Source organism: Schistocerca serialis, chromosome 6 (genome assembly GCF_023864345.2).
Source record: "Schistocerca serialis cubense isolate TAMUIC-IGC-003099 chromosome 6, iqSchSeri2.2, whole genome shotgun sequence".
Lineage (NCBI taxonomy): Eukaryota > Metazoa > Arthropoda > Insecta > Orthoptera > Acrididae > Schistocerca > Schistocerca serialis.
Genome location: NC_064643.1, coordinates 213,806,616 through 213,826,950, shown reverse-complemented (window position 1 = coordinate 213,826,950; position 20,335 = coordinate 213,806,616). Strand labels below are relative to the sequence as shown.

Here is a 20,335-nt window from a genome sequence, read left to right as displayed (position 1 = left end):
AGAACTTAGAACTACTTAAACCTAACTAACATAAGGACATCACACAACAACCAGTCATCACGAGGCAGAGAAAATCCCTGACCGCGCCGGGAATCGAACCCAAGATCCCCGCATTCCTATTTTTATTATTCATTATTAAACCTACTCCTGCATTACCCCTATTTGACTTTGTATTTATAACCCTGTATTGCTTTCATAGATTGCCTATACGTAGCGTCTTTGCCTTACTTATGACGTCAATGCTCAAAGTGGTGTGTAAGTCTAGGGACCGATGACCTAAGCGGTTTGGTCCCTTAGGTATTCGCACTCACTTGAAATTTTTTTTCTGTCAACATAGTGGCACTAAATACAGACTAGCTGATGCAGCCAGATTGTGAGTGTTGCCGGATATGCGTAAATTTACAGATTGTTGCAAAATGGCAGAACCATGCAACAGAGAGTTAAAAGCTTATACGATATTCTAACTACAGATGATCCCATTCGGCACATAAACAGCTGAGAGTAAGTCAATATGGCTCATACTTATACCTATTGTGGATGTGATAGACCTCGCCTCTGAAACTAGGCGTCGCTTCGTTCAAAACTTTTAAAGCTCCCCAAGAACTTTAGAACGTTTCGTTTGTTGCACCCGAAACACAAAACCCAACGCTACAGTAATTGAATGAAAACTGAAACTTCTTTTCCCAGGCACACAGAGAACGTACTCGTATTGACACGTCAAGTACTAGAGAGAAAACATAAGTTATTGCTAGGCAACGGAGCATGACGCTTCAGGCGACACGGCATTGTTGTTAGAAGGGCTTAAGATCGACATCAAACGCAACGCCAATAACTACAGAGCTCATCACAACATAGGAACGTCTACAACAATGGTTAAATAAGCACTTCAGTATAAATAAAATACATGTATGCTGCCTGCGCTTTTTTAGAATGTGGTATCGAAGCGTAACGGCGTTCTTCAACAGTTCTCTGGTGTCGTACGCTCGTGCCTTCAGTCGCACATTCGCGTCGTATGTGATAACAAGCGCAAAAACTGATTCCTTGAGCGCAGTGAATTTATACCTTGGTTCGACGTGCGTTTGTGTGATACCGCTAAGTTTCTACAAATTAAAACATTGCATTTTGCAGATAATCGTAGAACATTTGATAACGCTTCAGTTGTTATAGTATTAAAATGCTTAAATAGGTTATGGACGGAAGGATGGGGGTGGAGAGAGGGAGCAGGGAAGCAGGGCACCGTCGGATGGGACGAATTCAAGCAGCCCACTGAAAAACATTTATAGAAACTGTGGTGTCACCGCCAGACACCACACTTGCTAGGTGGTAGCCTTTAAATCGGCCGCGGTCCGTTAGTATACGTCGGACCCGCGTGTCGCCACTGTCAGTGATTGCAGACCGAGCGCCGCCACACGGCAGGTCTAGAGAGACTGACTAGCACTCGCCCCAGTTGTACAGCCGACTTTGCTAGTGATGCTACACTGACCAATACGCTCTCATTTGCCGAGACGATAGTTAGCATAGCCTTCAGCTACGTCATTTGCTACGACCTAGCAAGGCGCCATAGCATTTGATATTTATCTTGAAGCATGTACAGTCAAGAGCGACGTACACCAATTATGGATTAAAGTTAAGTATTCTACAAGCTACGTACCTTTTTTATTAGACTCAACTCCTATAACTGTTCCAGACCTCACGCCAGTCAGCGTGAGCTTAAAAGCGTGCATTTCGGCCTCCTCTAGCAACGCGGTGTTGGCTCTTCTGCCAACACTTCAGAAACGAACTATAGAATGCACTGTCATCACATACCACTTCCTCTTTCCATAAACCTTTTCCATCCTTCCGTATCGGACCTGGTTTTCATAATTAAGTGCCGGCCGGTGTGGCCGAGCGGTTCTAGGCGCTACAGTCTGGAACCGCGCGACCGCTACGGTCGCAGGTTCGAATCCTGCCTCGGGCATGGATGTGTGTGATGTCCTTAGGTTAGTTAGGTTTAAGTAGTTCTAAGTTCTAGGGGACTGATGACCTCAGAAGTTAAGTCCCATAGTGCTCAGAGCCATTTCATAATTAAGTACCGCCCGGCTGAATAGATTCGGCGATATTTTGCCATTTGAGCTATTAATGATAGAATTTTGAGCATTGTTTTTAAAGAAATGCAAACATTACCGATATTTTTGTTGATTGACGCGATTTTTGGGTGACACAAACCCAGGTGTACTTTTATGCACTGATTTTAATATATTCGTAATGATGTTCACTGCTCCGTTGCCTCGTGAAATACTGAAGCATTGCAACCCCGAAGTTCCACCAGCCCCCCTATAGCGGCTCAAGTGCTATATTATTATAATATGCGGACGTTATTTTTAACTTACCAAATGCTAATGGTCGAATTAAAATCGGTTTTCCTTTTCTTTTTGTTATGAACTTATCCATAATTAGAAACCATCACAAAAGCACACAGCTCAAAATCAATAAACGACAGCACTCATAGTAAATTTTACAGCAAGTAGGTTCAAATGGTTCAAATGGCTCTGAGCACTATGGGACTCAACTGCTGAGGTCATTAGTCCCCTAGAACTTAGAACTAGTTAAACCTAACTAACCTAAGGACATCACACACATCCATGCCCAAGGCAGGATTCGAATCGAACCTGCGACCGTAGCGGTCGCGCGGTTCCAGACTGTAGCGCCTAGAACCGCTCGGCCACTACGGCCGGCTGACTATATCCTTGTGTGTGTGTGTGTGTGTGTGTGTGTGTGTGTGTGTGTGTGTGTGGGTGGGTGGGTGTGCGTGTGTGTGTGTGTGTGTGTGTGTGTGTGTGTGTGTGTGTGTGCGTACGTGCGGCTAGTTGTAAAAGGTTGCGGTTAAATTTGAGATAACTAAAACAGTTTGCAAAATCACAATGGCGAGCCACTTCCGTTCATAATTCAACAGTTCCCTGTATATTGGTGGAGTGCAGTTTCCACCACGGTAAGAAAAAAAATCAATCTCTTTTGATGATCGGTTTGCGCTATGGTGAGGTAAATGAAGAGAAACGAACTGCAGCTTGTGAAACAGCCTATAAGGAAAACAATCAGCAATTGTAGTTGAGTTTCTACTGTTTCTGTAAACATTGAGTAAGGACCAAATGAACTCATAGCTCGAAGTGTTATTTATTCTCATAAACAACAAACTCATTTCACCATTATTTTCATTGTATTTAATTTCAAGCATATTCAGGTAAAGACACCTTCAGAGTATATCATGCAACAATATGCGTTTTTAAAGAAATTTATTATTCCATAATTTTCAGGAGCACATTTCGTCCGCAGTATCAATTTGTCAAATTGTATAACTTGCTGTTGTTTGCGGAGACATTCATTTGTTTCTTAATTCGTGACAATTTGACGGCACTTTGGAAACGTGTCACGTGAAGAGCTGGAGGGAAACGAAAGCTTTATTCTGTTAGACCAAAACGCTCATGGAGTGGAGAAGCGGCTAGTAAATGGGGACTCCCCTCTTCCTCCAGACTTCGCCGTACTTCTTGCGGTATTCTCCAGTCGGGTCGAACTTGTTCTGGATTTGCTTAGCCGCTTCCTCGTTCCGGATGAACAAATCCCTGAAGAACTCGGTGACTAACGCACGCTCGTCCGTTGTGCATTCTCCGCAGTTGGTAGAGGCGACCCCGCGGAGTTTCACTATATCAAACACACAAAGTTCGCATTACCAAAGTGGTCTGGCACATATCCATAAATAAAAAAATAGAGAGAGGGAGAGATACGCTAATGTTCCTTCCACAGATCCTACGTGGAATGATCCTTATGGGGGCGAAAAAAAATCCTGAAAAATATTTTCATTTAAGAAAGAATATCAAAACTAATCACTAATATGTAAGTACCTATGGACTGAGATATCTAATACAATGTTTAGGCATTTATAGTCACGCTTCATCAAACAGAAAGCGGCTTACATCGGCTTACATCGATCACTTTGCTGCACTGCAGATACACGGAAGTCAGATTTTACATAACACTGGTGCTATCTAATATTATTAATAATACATACGTCAATTGATTCTACTAACAAGGGAACCTCCCCATCGCACCCCCCTCAGATTTAGTTATAAGTTGGCATAGTGGCTAGGCCTTGAAAAACTGAACACAGATCAATCGCGAAAACAGGAAGAAGTTATTTGGAACTATGACAAAAATAAGAAAAATATACAAACTGAGTAGTCCGTGCAAGATAGGCAACATCAAGGACAGTGCGAGCTCAGGAGCGCCGTGGTCCCGTGGTTAGCGTGAGCAGCTGCGGAACTGGAGGTCTCCTCTCGAGTGAACGGTTCAATTTTTTATTTTCAGACAGTTATTTTCTGTCCGTCCGTCCGTCCGATGCGAGGTAACTGCGCCGTAGTATGGGTTCGGAAAATATTCATTGACCTTGTTATTGAAGTCGCGAGCTATATTTGCTGGATTCATATTGCCCACGGAATACATCTCACATATTTAATGCACTCTCGTCCAAAGTAGCGAACAGTCAACTGCCAGCCAGGGAGCCTCGTTAGCAGGAATACTCTCTCTTCCGTGCGCTGTAGTCGACTGACGTGTGTTTCGATGTTTGTTTAAGTGTAGCGTCCCTATACTACGGCGCAGTTACCTCGCATCGGACGAACAGGTAATTATTGTCTGAAAATAAAAAATTAAATTTTTTGCTCGAGGGGAGACTTGAAACAAGGACCACTCCTTTCCCATCTGCTCACGCTAACCACGGGACCACGGCACTGCTGAGAGTACATTCTCCTTGATGTTGCCTATGTTGCGCATGGACTACTCTGTTTGTATATTTTGCTTATTTTTTTCATAGTTCCACACAATTCTTCCTGTTTTCTCGATTCATCTGTGTTCAGTTTTACAAAGCCTATCCACTGTGCCAACTTATAGCTAAATCTGAGGGGGGTGCGATGGGGAGGTTCCCTTGTAAGAAATTCGTCTGTGGAGCACAAGAAGTTGACTAACATTACGTCCTTTTGACTCCTCTCAAAATAAACATCATTACTAGTTAAACTTTTTGTGGTAGCTGTTATGTTATTGAAAAAATATATTCGTGAATTAATGACGCCTTCCTGGATCAAAGTAAGTGAATTTAAAACTGTATGTTGATTATTATTAAGCCCACAACTGACGCCATGTCTGAGGAACCGTGATATCTTTTTGCTATAGCAAGGATGTAAATAAACACCATCTGGTTCACAACTTCAGCCGGCCGCTGTGATCGAGCGGTTCTAGGCGCTTCAGGCCGGAACCGCGCTGCTGCTACGGTCGCAGGTTCGAATCCTGCCTCGGTCATGGATGTGTGTGATGTCCTTAGATTAGTTAGGTTTAAGTAGTTCTAAGTCTAGGGGACTGATGACCTCAGATGTTACATTGCAACATAGTGCTTAGAGCCATTTGAACCATTTGATCACAACTTCTCCTATTAACTGTTACCGGTTTCAATCTGCGCTGCACATCGGCTTCAGGTCTGGCGCCGAAAAGTGCTGCTTCTAAACAGTGGTATGGTGAGTTTTACATCGCTGTTGACAAGCTGCACTTGGCGGCGCCAGACCTGAAGGCGATATGCAGCGCAGATTGTAATCGGTAATCGTTAATAGGAGAAGTTGTGATCCAGACAGTGCTTGTCTATCTGTTGTTAAGCTGTTGGTCTGACAAAGCCATATTGCATAATTAATAAGTCCATGAAACATTTGAAAAATTAGTCAAGGTAAAATTTTAACAGAATTTAATGAAATTGATGATAATATTCGTTGTGGAGTTAGGATTGGAAGCAACATTTTTGTTGCTGTCGATGCTGAGTAGGCATAAAATACGGAGGCTTCTGACAGTAACGTGGAGCTTCCAACATTTCAGTCGGGAAAGTAAAGGACGGAGCTGATGGTAAGAAGAGTCGCGAAGAATGTCACTAAAGCCGAGGGCTGGAGGGTGTGGGAGAGGCAGCGGGGGCCAAAAAATTTTGAGTAAGTGCGGTTTCCATATGGGAAAGGTAACTCGAAAAACTTGCTTTCCTCAGAAAAAACAGCTTCAATAGTTTTTAAGAAATGACTCAATTACCCCTCGTTACCTGTTCCCACATATATACCAGAAACGTTTAAGGGTTGAACGAGAGTAATCAGGCTTTCACCTAGAAATGCAATTTTCTCATAAAACAACTACATAAAGCGACTGGTAATATTTATCTCATCAGTGACGTGTATGGAGCGGTCAGGTGGAGAACCGTGTTGTCTTGCGTCCAGCTAATAGCCCTGCAACCTGTTACGTGGACGTGCTAACGATATTGTGGCAGCACGTCATATCGCTGACATTAGTGATGGTACCACAGGGACTCGATGTAAAAAGACCAACGTCTAACGCGGAATATTCCATTGAATGCAGGTCATCGAAATCTTTTGAAGAAAAGCATCCATCGCTAAAAGCATTGTACCGAACTAGAGTTAATCGTATCAGAGGAAGAAATAAAACGGTGCTTTCAGTTTTACACTAGGTGGTAATCTTGTCAGTAGAATTGAAGTCACTTTCCTTGTTATTGCCAAATTCCGTATTGGGATCTACGCAAAGAATTTGTAAATTTTGCTCGAAAAATGAGTATATGTATTTTATATTGTTCTCATACCTACCTAATCTCCGATTTATATATTGGATGAAACAGCCGTCGCTTCTCGTAGGAAGATTGACTGTTCAGTATGTAATATTTGAGAGCACACACACGGGAAGGGTTAGAGAATATGAATATATTGGTTTGTTTCCTTTCTCTTTCAGTTTTCCTGTCACTTTCGGACGTCTAATTTCAGCTTTCTTCTCGGTATAGCCTCTGTCCACGTGCGTCCCCTTCCGTCAACTTCGAGTGAACTGTGCGATGCGTCCTAGCGACACTGCAGTGTGAACTGTGGAAGAATGCATACAGAGAAGGGCAGGACGAATGGTCAGGGGTTTGTTTGACTCGTAGGAGAGTGTCACGCAGTTGATGAAGAAACAGAAGTGAGACACTTGAAGATAGATGTAAACTGTCACGACTAGCGGTACTCACAATGTTTCAAGGACCAGCTTTAAACGATGAATCTAGAAATACATTAAATCTTTCTGCATGTCGCTCTGGTAGGGGTCGTATTGACAAGGTTAGAGTAATTGAGGCGTTCTCTGGAACAACGACTTAACTGAAGTATATTGGAATCGAAATAAAGAATATCAAACATTTTAAATCTTGTTTCTTATCCGTAGCAGACACTCGTATGTCTACTATATATCAGTAAAATATAGACGAAATATTGTGAATTCGGAATATAAGTTGCGATAGTGTAATATGTAAGACTTACTGAGGGATCTGAAGTGATAATACAGTACAAAACTCAAGCTGTTTTTCCATGTATCACTGCCTAACATAAAAATAAAACGAAATTATTGAAGTACAAGCCGTGTTCTCAGACCTTAATCCAGGAAAATTATATTTTTATTAAACGTATGACCTTTGCAAAGTAATGGGATATTTTAAAGTTTTTTCTTAAGACATTTTGTGCAATAACGAACAGAACACGTAGAATTCCTCTTCAAAACCTATTAGTAACAATGTAATTCAGAATATAAAGGAGATATGTCTTTTAATTAAATAAACAAATAAAAAGCACAAAATGACTTCATCTCAAACGATCTTCAATATCTTTTGTGTGTTTATTAACGTCATTATTCTGTTTCACATTATGCGTATTCATTTTCTTCAGCAGATACTAAATAGTTTACGATACAGTTTATATTTAATTTGCAATATCGTATTAGTATTGTGGAGAAGATAATTTTGGAAAGACTTGAATAGCTTTGTAGCACTAAGGTCACGGCTGTCACAGTATTTCCTTTAAGATTTGCCTCAGTAATAACGCGGAAGGTTTGGAAGAAAATAGGTCTCAGTAATTTCGGGCCATTTCCCATATTTCTGCTGCTACTTTATCCAGGGTGTTGCTGTGTTCCTCTCTATTACCTTCTGCTGTTGGAGCATCAGCATTCAACACCTTTAAAACTGTTTTTAAAGGACTCTCGGTAACATACAAAACTCTCTAAAATACGGCTTTACAAACTACAGTACTATTCTTGTTGCATTTCTTGGACGTTCTAGCTATTTTTTCCCACTTAAACTTAAAATCAATCTGGCATTTAGGAAAGCCAAAGGCAAAAAAAAAACTGAGATAGTTCCAAGAATGTGATAAAGATATTAAAGAAATCGGTATTCGAGGGAACAAAACCATGGACAGAAAGGAATTCAGACAAATGGTGAAAAACTACCGGGGTTTTAACCTGGGAGAAGAACTGAAAAGGGGAACTTTGCCAGAAGACCGGAAGAGGGCAATGATCGATGGGCTCAAGAGATACTGGCTGGACACCAAAGCTGGCGGCGAACAAGATTTAAAAATGGAAATAGATGTTGATTGTTAACTCTTAGTCCATAGCAGCTCAATTCGAATGTGCAAAAGAATCAGAAGGAAACTAAAAACTTAGGAAAGCTTCCTTTAGTTGCAGTTCTGGAAAAAAAGCCATGGCAATATTGTTTAAAGAATGGAAGTGGCTGCTAAAATATTACAGGAAAACAGAGACTGTGAGATTCGAGTACGTCGGAGAGTTGAATCTGGAACACCACCACCTACATGGTTAACAATCACAAAAATCCAAGACAAGTGTGAAATCAGTAGAAAGATGGATGATTTGAAGAAGGGAAAAAGAGGTGTTCAACAGACAACGAAAGTACTGATTCTGTGATACAGGCAATCCCAGAAAAAGGCTGTGAGGGAATGCTTTCGCGAGACTGGAATCAGCAACAACAGTGCTCACGGAAGTTTGTGGACTCTTAAATGGAAGCGTTATATTCCGACATTTTCCCGTGCTCTGACGGAGGACGATCTCTATAGGCGAACTGAATTTTTTCAGTGGCTCATCAACACGTGTGAAGAAGGTGAACGTTTCCAAGATCTAATTCTTTGATCGGATGAAGCGACCTTTGAACTAAACGGAACAATTAATCGCTGTTATCGGTGTACGTAACTGAAGAAAGGCATGCACAGGACGGGTCACCAAGTCATTTTCAAGTTGCTGTGAGGGAATTACTCAATCGCACACGCCCTTCTATACGGACAGAAAGAAGAACGGCTTTGAAGTATTGAACTCGACCATCGAATTTAACTATCAACAATACAGTTTACTCTACAAAACCGCAAACATTGCATTATCTAAGAATGCAGTTTGAGCAAGCTTGCGATTATTTCACATTAGAAATAATAAAATTTGTATATCGTTCTGTTCTAAGCCGCTGTCGACTGTGCACTGCTGTGGACGGTGGCCTTGTGAGCACATACCACCTAAGTTACACTTTAATGTAAATGACACCAATAGCTTTCCATTTCTATCTTGTTTAATTAAAAACATATTCAGTTTTAAAGAGAGTGTACATTCCAGAATGAATTTTTCATTCGACAGCGGAGTATGCGATGATATGAAACCTTCTGGTAAATTAAAACCATGTTCAGGGCCGATACTAGAACCCATAAACTTTCACTTTCGCGGCAAAGTGTTCCGTTAACTGAGGTACCCAAGCACAACTCAAGACCAGTCCTCGCAGCTTTACTTCCTTCAATACCTCATCTCCTATCTTCCACACTTCACAGAAGTTCAAAAAAAGGCTCTGAGCACTATGGGACTTAACTTCTGAGATCATCAGTCCCCCAGAACTTAGAACTACTTAAACCTAACTAACCGAAGGACATCACACACATCCATGCCCGAGGCAGGATTCGAACCTGCGACCGTAGCGGTCGCGCGGTTCCAGACTGAGGCGCCTAGAACCGCTCGGCCACCCCGGCCGGCACACAGAAGTTCTCCTACGTTTTAATCCGCTAGGATGTTCCATATCAGCGCACACTCCGCTACAGAGGGAAAAATTCATTCCGTATACATTCCTCAAACTGTGGCCAAGCTATGTCTCCACAATAACCATTCTTTCGGAATTGCTAGTCCCGTAACATATGTGAAGTTTTGAAGATAGGAGACGAGACAGTGGGGGAGGTAAAGCTCCAATGACGGGTCGTAAGTCGTGCTTGAGTAGCTCAGCTCGTCATAAAATCCATCTTGCCGGTTCGCCTTTACGTGTGAGATGTAACTTTCAGGATACAAACGAACGCCGGCTACATTGTGGGCCGGGGGAGACGTCTGGTATTTTGTGCGTCAAATTTTGGCTCTCTTTTTACGGATGTCGTCCACTTATGCTGATTCACGTACTCGCCTCTACCCGGACGCTGTTTATTACCCGAGAACAAAACACAACGCCGCCACCTGGATCAGAGGTCATGCGATTCATAGGTCTCACGCAGTTTTCGGACTATTTAAACGATCGTCATTGTGCTATTTTGAAGAACCGTTAGTACTTGTTGCGGAGCATCTTCCACGATCCGCCTTGCAACTGGATCATTCATGGTAGGACATGAATTTGAGGCATTCACACGTAGAAGATTGAACAGGTAACGGTACCTAAACGACATTACGGGAAAACATGCCGTGAAGATGGGAAGGTAGCGTTCGTTGAGTATCGACGCCGCATGTACGTGTCCCAGGAGTGTTACCTTGCGTTTGTTTTCGCTTTTTTTTTCTTTTTTTCACGCAAATAGTACGTATCCATTTTTCTTTTAAAATCTTGGCGAGAGAAACACGTCATGGAAAAGGCGGATTTATTTTTTGTCAATAAATAAATGAATATTCCCCTGTGGCAATTTAACCCTTCCATATCTTTCTGTTTGGCGACGGAGACTCACTTTGACCCCGAGACCATCCCCCCTCTTGCCCCCCCCCCCTCACTCTCTCTATGCTACTCTATCCTGAGCAAGCCTCTTCATCTCCGAATAACTACTGCAACCTACATCCTTTTGAATCTGCTTAGTGTATTCATCACTTGGTCTCCCTCTACGATTTTTACCTTCCACGGTTCCCTCCAATACTAAATTCGTGATCCCTTCATGCCTCAGAACGTGTTCTGCCAACCGATCACTCCTTCTAGTCAAGTTATGCCACAAATTCCTCTTCTCCCCAATTCTATTCCGTACCTCCTCATTAGCTACGTGATCTACCCATTTAATCTTCAGCATTCTTCTGTAGCACCACATTTCGAAAGCTTCTGTTCTCTTTTTTTCTCAACTAGTTATCGTCCAATTTTCACTTCCATACATAGCTACACTCCATGCAAATACTTTCAGAAAAGACTTCCTGCCGCTTAAATCTATACTCGATGCTAACAAATTCCTCTCCTTCAGAAACGCTTTTCTTGTCATAGTCAGTCTACATTTTATATCATCCCTACTTCAACGGTCATCAGTTATTTTGCATCCCAGATAGCAAAACTCATTTACTACTTTAAGTATCTCATTTCCTAATCTAATTCCCCCAGCATTACCTGATTTAATTCGACTGCATTGCATTATCTCGTTTTGCTTTTGTTGACGTTCATCTTATAACCTCCTTTCAATACACTGTCCATTCCGTTCAGCTGCTCGCTCTTCCATGTCCTTTGCTGTCTCTGACAGAATTACAACGTCTCCGGCAAACGTCAGAGTGCCGCGCGGGATTAACCGAGCGGTCTGAAGCGCTGCAGTCATGGACTGTGCTGCTGGTCCCGGCAGAGGTTCGAGTCCTCCCTCGGGCATGGGTGTGTGTGTTTGTCCGTAGGATAATTTCGGTTAAGTAGTGTGTAAACTTAGGGACTGATGAGCTTAGCAGTTAAGCCCCATAAGATTTCACACAGATTAAACGTCAGAGTATTTCTTCTCGGAGGCTTTTAATTCCTACTCCAAATTTTTCTTTTGTTTCCTTTACTGCCTGCTCAATATACAGAGTGAATGAGATCGGAGATAGAATACAACCCTGTCTCACTCCCTTCTCGACCACTGCTTCCCTTTCGTGCCCCTCGACTCTTATAACTGCCATCTGGTACCTGTACAAATTGTAGATAGCCTTTCGCTGCCTGTATTTTACACCTGCCGCCTTCAGAATTTGAAAGAGAGTATTCCAGTCAACATTGTCAAACGCTTTCTCTAAGTCTACAAATGTTAGAAATGAAGGTTTAGGTTTGCCTTTCCTTAACCTATGTTCTAAGGTAATTCGTAAGGTCAGTATATATAGAGGGTGGTCCATTGATAGTGACCTAGCCAAATATCTCACGAAATAAGCATCAAACGAAAAAACTACAAAGAACGACAGTCGTCTAGCTTGAAGGGGGAAACCAGATGGCACTATGGTTGGCCCGCTAGATGGCGCTGCCATAGGTCAAACGGATATCAACTGCATTTTTTAAATAGGAACCTCCATTTTTTTATTACATATTCGTGTAGTACGTAAAGAAATATGAATGTTTTAGTTGGACCACTTTTTTCGCCTTGTGATAGATGGCGCTGTAACAGTCACAAACATATAAGTACGTGATATCACGCAACATTCCGTCAGTGCGGACGCTATTTGCTTCGTGATACATTACCCGTGTTAAAATGTACCGTTTACCAATTGCGGAAAAGGTCGATATCGTGTTGATGTATGGCTCTTGTGATTAAAATGTCCAACAGGCATGTGCTATATATGTTGCTCAGTATGCTGGACGACATCATCCAAGTGTCCGGACCGTTCGCCGGATAGTTACGTTATTTAAGGAAACAGGAAGTGTTCAGCCACATGTGAAACGTCAACCACGACCTGCAACAAATGATGATGCCCAAGTAGGTGTTTTAGCTGCTGTCGCGGCTAATCCGCACATTAGTAGCAGACAAATTGCGCGAGGCTCGGGAATCTCAAAAACGTCGGTATTGACAATGCTACATCAACATCGATTGCACCCGTACCATATTTCCATGCACCAGGAATTGCATGGTGACGACTTTGAACGTCGTGTACAGTTCTGCCACTGGGCACAAGAGAAATTACGGGACGATGACAGATTTTTGCACGCGTTCTATTTAGCGACAAAGCGTCATTCACCAATAGCGGTGACGTAAACCGGCATAATATGCACTATTGGGCAACGGAAAATCCACGATGGCTGCGACAAGTGGAACAACAGCGACCTTGGCGGGTTAATGCATGGTGCTGCATTAGGGGTTGAAGGATAACTGGCCCCCATTTTATCGATGGCAATCTAAATGGTGAAATGTATGCTGATTTCCTATGTAATGTTCTACCGATGTCACTACAAGATGTTTCACTGCATGACGGAATGGCGATGTACTTCCAACAAGATGGATGTCCGGCACATAGCTCGCGTGCGATTGAAGCGGTATTGAATAGCACATTTCATGACAGGTGGATTGGTCGTCGAAGCAGTCGCTCTTGTGAGCATTGAGGTTGACGGACATCATTTTGAGCATTTATTGCATTAATGTGGTATTTACAGGTAACCACGCTGTAACAGCATGCGTTCTCAGAAATGATAAGTTCACAAAGATACGTGTATCGCATTGGAACAACCGAAATAAAATGTTCACACGTACCTACGTTCTGTATCTTAATTTAAAAAACCTACCTGTTACCAACTGTTCGTCTAAAATTGTGAGCCATATGGCTGTTGACTATTACAGCGCCATCTACCACAAAGCGAAAAAAGTGGTCCAACTAAGACATTCATCTTTCTTTACTACAAGAATATGTAATAAAAATGGAAGTTCCTATTTTTTAAAAAAACGCAGTTGATATCCGTTTGACCTATGGCAGCGTCATCTAGCGGGCCAACCATAGCGCCATCTGGTTTCCCCATTCAAGCTAGACAAGTTTCGTTCTTTGTAGTTTTTTCGCTTGACTCTTATTTCGTGATATGTTTGGCCCTGTCACGATCAATGGACCACCCCATATATATATATATATATATATATATATATATATATATATATATATCCGTGTTCGATTCTTAGCCGTGTTTTCTTTTTCATTCGAGGTTTTTTTTTTCGTGTGTCTGATAACGAAAATTTCAAGAAAAATAAAAAAGAAGTAAAAAGGAGATTTCGGGTTCGAGTCCTGGTCCAGTGGAAAATAATGGAGGTTGGTAGTGCGCTTGCCCGCAAAAGACGAAGGTTCCGGGTTCGAGTAGCGGTCCGGCACATAGTTCTAATCTGGAAGGAGGTTTCAGAGTGTACATTGTTTTCGAATGCCCCGTATAAATAAACAAATGGTAGTGTGCGCATAGAGAGGAAGTTGTCTCACCCTTGAGTTCGCCCAGGGCCTCGCCGCAGGGTTCGTCTTCGTCGCTCAGGAAGCAGTCGATGGCCTTCTCGTCGCCATCGTCCCTGACGCGGTGCAGGTGCTGGAAGTAACCGCCAGTGGCCGAGACGGCCGCGAGAGCCAGAACCGCAAGCAGGAGAGTGAGGGCTACCTTCATCCTGACACTTCTGCCTCCCTGGTCGCCGCACTGCCCTTTTATAGCCCCGCCCGGCCTCAATAATGGTGTTTACTGCTGGCCTCGTCCACAAAATGACTGTTTCCTCCACACCTACCGTTGTCGTCCAGTGTCTCCCTAAACCCAGTTGATACGGGTGACATTCCTCTCTTCACATTAACCATCGCGGCGAAGACTACAAATAACCACATTTATAACTTTTTTGCATGCGAGGCGTGATCAAAAAGTAACGGTAATTTTTGTTTTTCTTAAAGAATATTTGTTTACTCATCAGCATCAACTTTGCCCCTTTCAAAGTAATCAAATGGCTCTGAGCACTATGGTACTAAACTTCTGAGGTCATCAGTCCCCTAGAACTAAAAACTACTTAATCCTAACTAACCTAAGGACATCACACACATGCATGCCCGAGGCATGATTCGAACCTACGACCGTAGCGGTAGCGTGGTTCCAGACTGTAGCGCCTAGAACCGCTGGGCCACTCCGGCCGGCTCAAAGTAATCACCCTCAGATATAATACACTCGTGCCAGCGCTTTTTCCAATCTTGGAAGCACTTCCGGAACCCTCTTTTCGTTAAGGTGTTCAGCTCCTTCAGCAATTCTATTTTTATCTCGTCAGTGGTGGCAAAACGACGTCCTTTCGTGGCTTTCTTCAGCCTCGGGAATAGAAAGAAGTCGCAGTGGGCCATGTCCTACGAATACGATGGCTGACGCAAACATAACGGGTTTGTTTTTTGTCAAAAAATCACGAACACGCGTTGAGCCGTTGTAATATCTCTTTACATTCGATGAATTATTCTGATACAATTCTACCCTTGAATTACGTTTACTAATTTTCTATCTTCATACTCGCAGAATCCACGCGCAAAGTAGTTTCATACAATAGCTATGCCATGAACGCATAATTATTTTTTGTAGTACTCTCTCTGGTGGTTGTTAAAAAAAAAGCTTCCGAGATTAGCTTTGTGCCGGTTAGCCTGAGCATTGTTTGAAGAATTGTAATCTGAATACTGAGATTTATGACAAAAGATAACTGATACGAAATTGTACGATTAAAAGGGTATATTAAAAGGGTGTATATATTGCTCCTTCATACAAAAGGCGTGTAAAAATTTACATTATTTGACATTTGAGAATTAATGCTATTCATCGATATACTGCGTAGTTGTTAATCAGAAGGGAACTTCCTAAAGACTGGATACGAACCTGCATTTAATAATCCAAGAGCTCATTTACTTCCTCGGAAGGTTATTACTTCATCAAAGCCAAATATCCGCTTGATCTGAGGTTTCCCGACTGATTATACAACGCTCCCAAAATTACGAGGCATTTTATTTGTACAGATTAGCAGACTTCCGCAAAGCACGAGCCTGCAGAGAAGAAGAATCATCGCCTGATTTCATTCTAACAAGTAAAATTTCTGAATCATTTTGAGTGACTGAGTTATGATTGTGTTATTATGAATGATTGATTGCTCGAACGAATTGAGAACTACATAATTACATAAATATGAGGAAAAATTACACCGTGAGCGGGATCATTGTCGTGATGCAACTTCCACGAGTGGTTTTGCCACAATGCTGGTTGTTTTCTTCGGATTGTTTCACGCAAACGGCGCTTAACTTCCAGGTCGTACTCCTTATTGACCGTACGACTTTAAGCCAGGAACTCGTGGTGCACTGTTCCGTTGTAATAGGAGAAAACAGCGAGAAGAGCCGTCATATGTGATGGACCTTGTGGAATTTTTTTTGTGTTGACTCTTCAGGAAGTTTCCATTGGGACGATTGGTACTTGGTTTCGACGCCATACCCACACACGTTTCGTCACTTGTTCTAACTTCCTTTACATATTCTCGAACATTGTCGACTTCATTCAGCAATTCCTGAGCGATGTCTACGCGACGTCGTTTTTGGTCGAAAAAACATTTTCGGAACAGACTTTGCTGCTACACGTTTCGTGTCCAAAACATCCAAAAAAATCTCTTGGTTCAAAAAAATGGTTGAAATGGCTCTGAGCACTGTGGGACTTAACATCTGAGGTCGTTAGTCCCCTAGAACTTAGAATTACTTAAACCTATTAAACTTAAGGACATCACAAACATCCATGCCCGAGGCAGGATTCGAACCTGCGACCATAGCAGTAGCGCGGTTCCGAACTAAAGCGCCTAGAACCACTCGACCACAGCGACCGGCAAAAATGTCTTGTCATGAGCCAATCGATATGCCGACACGCCTGCAAACTCTTTGATGGTGATTCGGTGGTTATCCAGAACTATTTTCTTTCTTCTTCCATATTGACGCCAATAATTGCTGTGTTAGGGCGTCCGGGGCGGTCGTCTTCTCTCACCTCTTTGAAACGTTTGCACCACTCGTAAACTCTTGTCTTACACATAGTAGATTCGCCAAAAGCCACAGTCAACATTTTGAATGCGATGCTGTACTTTATTCCGTTTTCCAAGTAAAATGTAAAGCAAATACTTTGTTCCATCTTTTTCGAGAGTAAAAGTTTCTGGTCCCGGCGGAGGTTCGAGTCCTCCCTCGGGCATGGGTGTGTATGTTTGTCCTTAGGATAATTTAGGTTAAGTAGTATGTAAGCTTAGGGACTGATGACCTTAGCAGTTAAGTCCCATAAGATTTCACACACATAGTAAAAATTTCGCCGAGCATTCGAAAAGAAGTGTAACCTTTTCGACTGTCAACAATAAAATTAATAATCAAAACAGCTGAAAATGCAAGCATACATCAGAAATAGGTGTATCAACAAGGTAAAAAGCTTCAATATCGGATGTATAAAGCCCGCTAAATTGAAAAATCCCCGTCGCTTTTTGATCACACCTCATATAAACATGTATTTAACTACAGTTACAACACAGGTCTCGAAAAACTTGATGACGCTGGCTTTCGTTTTTGGTGGTATTTGTTTATGAGCAATATGACTTGGTCCAAGGCATAATTCTCTGCCTAACGTTTCGTCTTCCATAGCTGGAGACATCATAAGACGCTCTAAAAAGTCAGAAAGCTGTTACAGTCTTCAACAAGCTTAGCAGGCTGAACTGTTTAGTGTATTCACGCAACAGTCGGTTCGTGACGTCATCAGACCGATGCGCGGGGTCCAAGAGAACCACGGGAAAAGACGGGCCCTGCAACGAACTTGTGACGTCAGATTAGTTGCCTTGCCTGACATACTTTGCAAACGCTCAGCTGCATCCAGAGCTAGCCGCTAAATCAATATGTGAATGAAAAGGTACCCAGTAAAGCAGTCGGCACATGGACCGTGCATTCGAACATTGAGCGCTGAGTGTGTCAATTTTCTGACGGCAGAACGTGGAGAAAGCGCGTTGGGAGTGTGTGTGTGTAAATATTACCATACTGCTGAGGTCATCGACCCCTAGACTTACACACTACTTAAACTAACTTAGACTAACTAATGCTAAGAACAACACACACACCCATGCCCGGGGGAGGGCTCGAACCTCCGGCAAGAGGGACCGCGCTATCCGTGACAGGGCGCCTCAAACCGCGCGGGCATTCCGTGCGGCGCGTTGAATCTTTCCGAATGTGGGGAGCAATATCTATCATGGTAAATATTCTGAACGTGCGTTTGATATGTTATTAACTGACATTTAATTATAACACACTATACCAACAACATTGCATTTCTTATGGTTCTTCTGTGTGCCATTGCCTTGAAACGACGTATTTTCATAAATGTGCAAGATACAATAATTCTATAACCATATTGGCTTTCAGTTGAAGCCCATATGTACATATGCCGTTTGTAACCATCAGCAAACAGTGGATGTCTCGAAAACCCGACGTTAATTGTCTGATTCGTAGTAAAAAATGTCAGGAAACATCATATTGGTGGTTAAAGAATTATTGCAACTTGCACATTCATGAACGTACGTCGTTTCAAGGCAATGGCACACTGAGGAACCATAAGAAATGCAATGTTCTTGGTACAGTTTGTTGTAATTAAATGTCAGTTAACAACATATCTACGATTAAAGCTTTCATAATACTGTAAGACGCGAAGTATGTGATTTTTAAGTTCCATGGTCGGTATGGCGCAGTGAGTAGAATGTATTGGTTGATGTGCTGATCGGGTGCCAGTAGTTTCAATAATTTGTTTATCAACCTTCTCCTTTTGTAATAAGTTCTGGTACTTTCTTTTTAGTTTAATAAAAGTATATTCCATAATATTCGATGTTACGTAAATATAAATGCTCTCTTTCTGAGGAGTGAGATTGTTCGATTCGTTTAATCTACAAGACAGCTTGCACCACTTGCAGTAAGATATTTTGCGCGTTCTTGTTTTGAGTTTTATATTTCACATGTTGTAAAGAGACTGTTGACGAAAAGGAACAGTGATGAAGTACGAATGACCTTAAGATATTACTAGAAAGTGATAATGATGGAACAATTTTTGTCTTATGCGGAGAACTATTGTAAATTCGTATTTTTATAAGTCGATGCCATTATTGACTGGACACGGTACTTTCCTTTTTGCCTTATAACATGTCCATGGATATCGAAGTTTTTATTTATACTACAGAGAAAACAACGTGGCTAGCTTATGGACAAGGGAGCAAATTTCCTTTTAATAGACCTAACGTAGGAATTTTAAGCGCGCCCGTTTCGTAAACAGTGTGATTTGTGAGACAGTTGCAGCTGAGAACAACTGGAGAGCGCTGCGATCGCGTCGTATGCACAAGCCGAGCAGTTTCTGAGCGTTAAGCAGCACGTGGAATGCGGCACTCAACGGAGACGTTCAAAACGTGATCCGTGTACTATGCCACCGACAACGATCGCTAGACACCGTCGCCATAGGTTGCCCGATAACATTGGCCGACATCTTGCTCACAGTGCGTCCTCTCTCCTTCGTCAGCTTTTGGAGGGATAAAGGAGTTTAGGTTATCATAGAATCGTTTTTATCAAGGAGGTTAGAATGTGTTGTAAGCCCTTTGGGCGGGATGGCTGCCGTGACGCTTCTGTGCTTGGGGATGACCATGTTTTACATATTCTACGATTAAAAAGACTTTTCGAAAAGAATGTGGCGAGTACTGCAGACTCTGTCCTCAGATATTAGAATAACCAGACAAACTTTACGAACGTATAAGATCAAGAGAGAAACGCTCTGTCACATCCTTGAGGTGGATTAGTGGTGACACTGAAAAGCATGATTAGAAACACATTGCAACAAATTCTGAAAAACAGACAATGTCGATTAACCTTCAATGACTGTCATTCAGGACATGTGTGAAAGGCAAACATAGGCTTTAGAGTAAGATACTTTGACCACTTAAAGCACTGTAAAGCGGAAACACCCCGCGTTTGTAAACCACCTCAAATAACAGAATCACCGCCATTCTGACAAAAAACACAAGAAAGCGGTAATAACAATGAGAGCTTAGTCCACCTACCACAACCCAAAAAAGATCCAGTACAGTAACTTTAGGCATTAAGATACGCCATCCTTCTCACTTGAAGAAATTATCTTTTGAGGTTATAATTTACTATCAGAATTTCCGATAAATATTTTGCCAACTTGTGGTTTCCAATTAAGCTTCAGTTTCGGTCCATAGAGTCCGCGCTATACCCCGATTATATTTTTCACCGTCAGGATATCACAAAGGCCTTCTTTCTTGGAGTAAACTTGTCAGTTTCTTACAGTCCATATATCGTGTATAAAAACATCGGCCGATACTACCGAAGAAAAACAAAGTGATTTGAATTTCACAGATTGTCTTCCGAATTTTGTTCGGTCGGGTGACAAGATCGACTTGTTTGTGACCGTGTACATAATGGTGCGGCGATCGGTCACCTTCGGCCGAGGCTGGTCGGCGGCGGAATCCACGGATGTCAGACCACTGTGACCTTCGTGCAGTGGACTACATTAAGTGTATTC

The 20,335-nt window shown here is 42.2% G+C and overlaps 1 protein-coding gene across 1 annotated transcript; it reads right to left on the bottom strand.

Moving 5' to 3' along the window:
• Positions 1-3,475: 3,475 nt before the first annotated feature.
• LOC126484760 (uncharacterized) lies at positions 3,476-14,410 on the bottom strand. The gene is made up of 2 exons (XM_050108356.1): positions 14,236-14,410; positions 3,476-3,675 (listed from the first exon to the last, which is right to left on the bottom strand). The coding sequence occupies exons 1-2, from the start codon at positions 14,408-14,410 to the stop codon at positions 3,476-3,478; spliced, it is 375 nt and encodes a 124-aa protein (XP_049964313.1).
• Between the last annotated feature and the right edge of the window lie 5,925 nt (positions 14,411-20,335).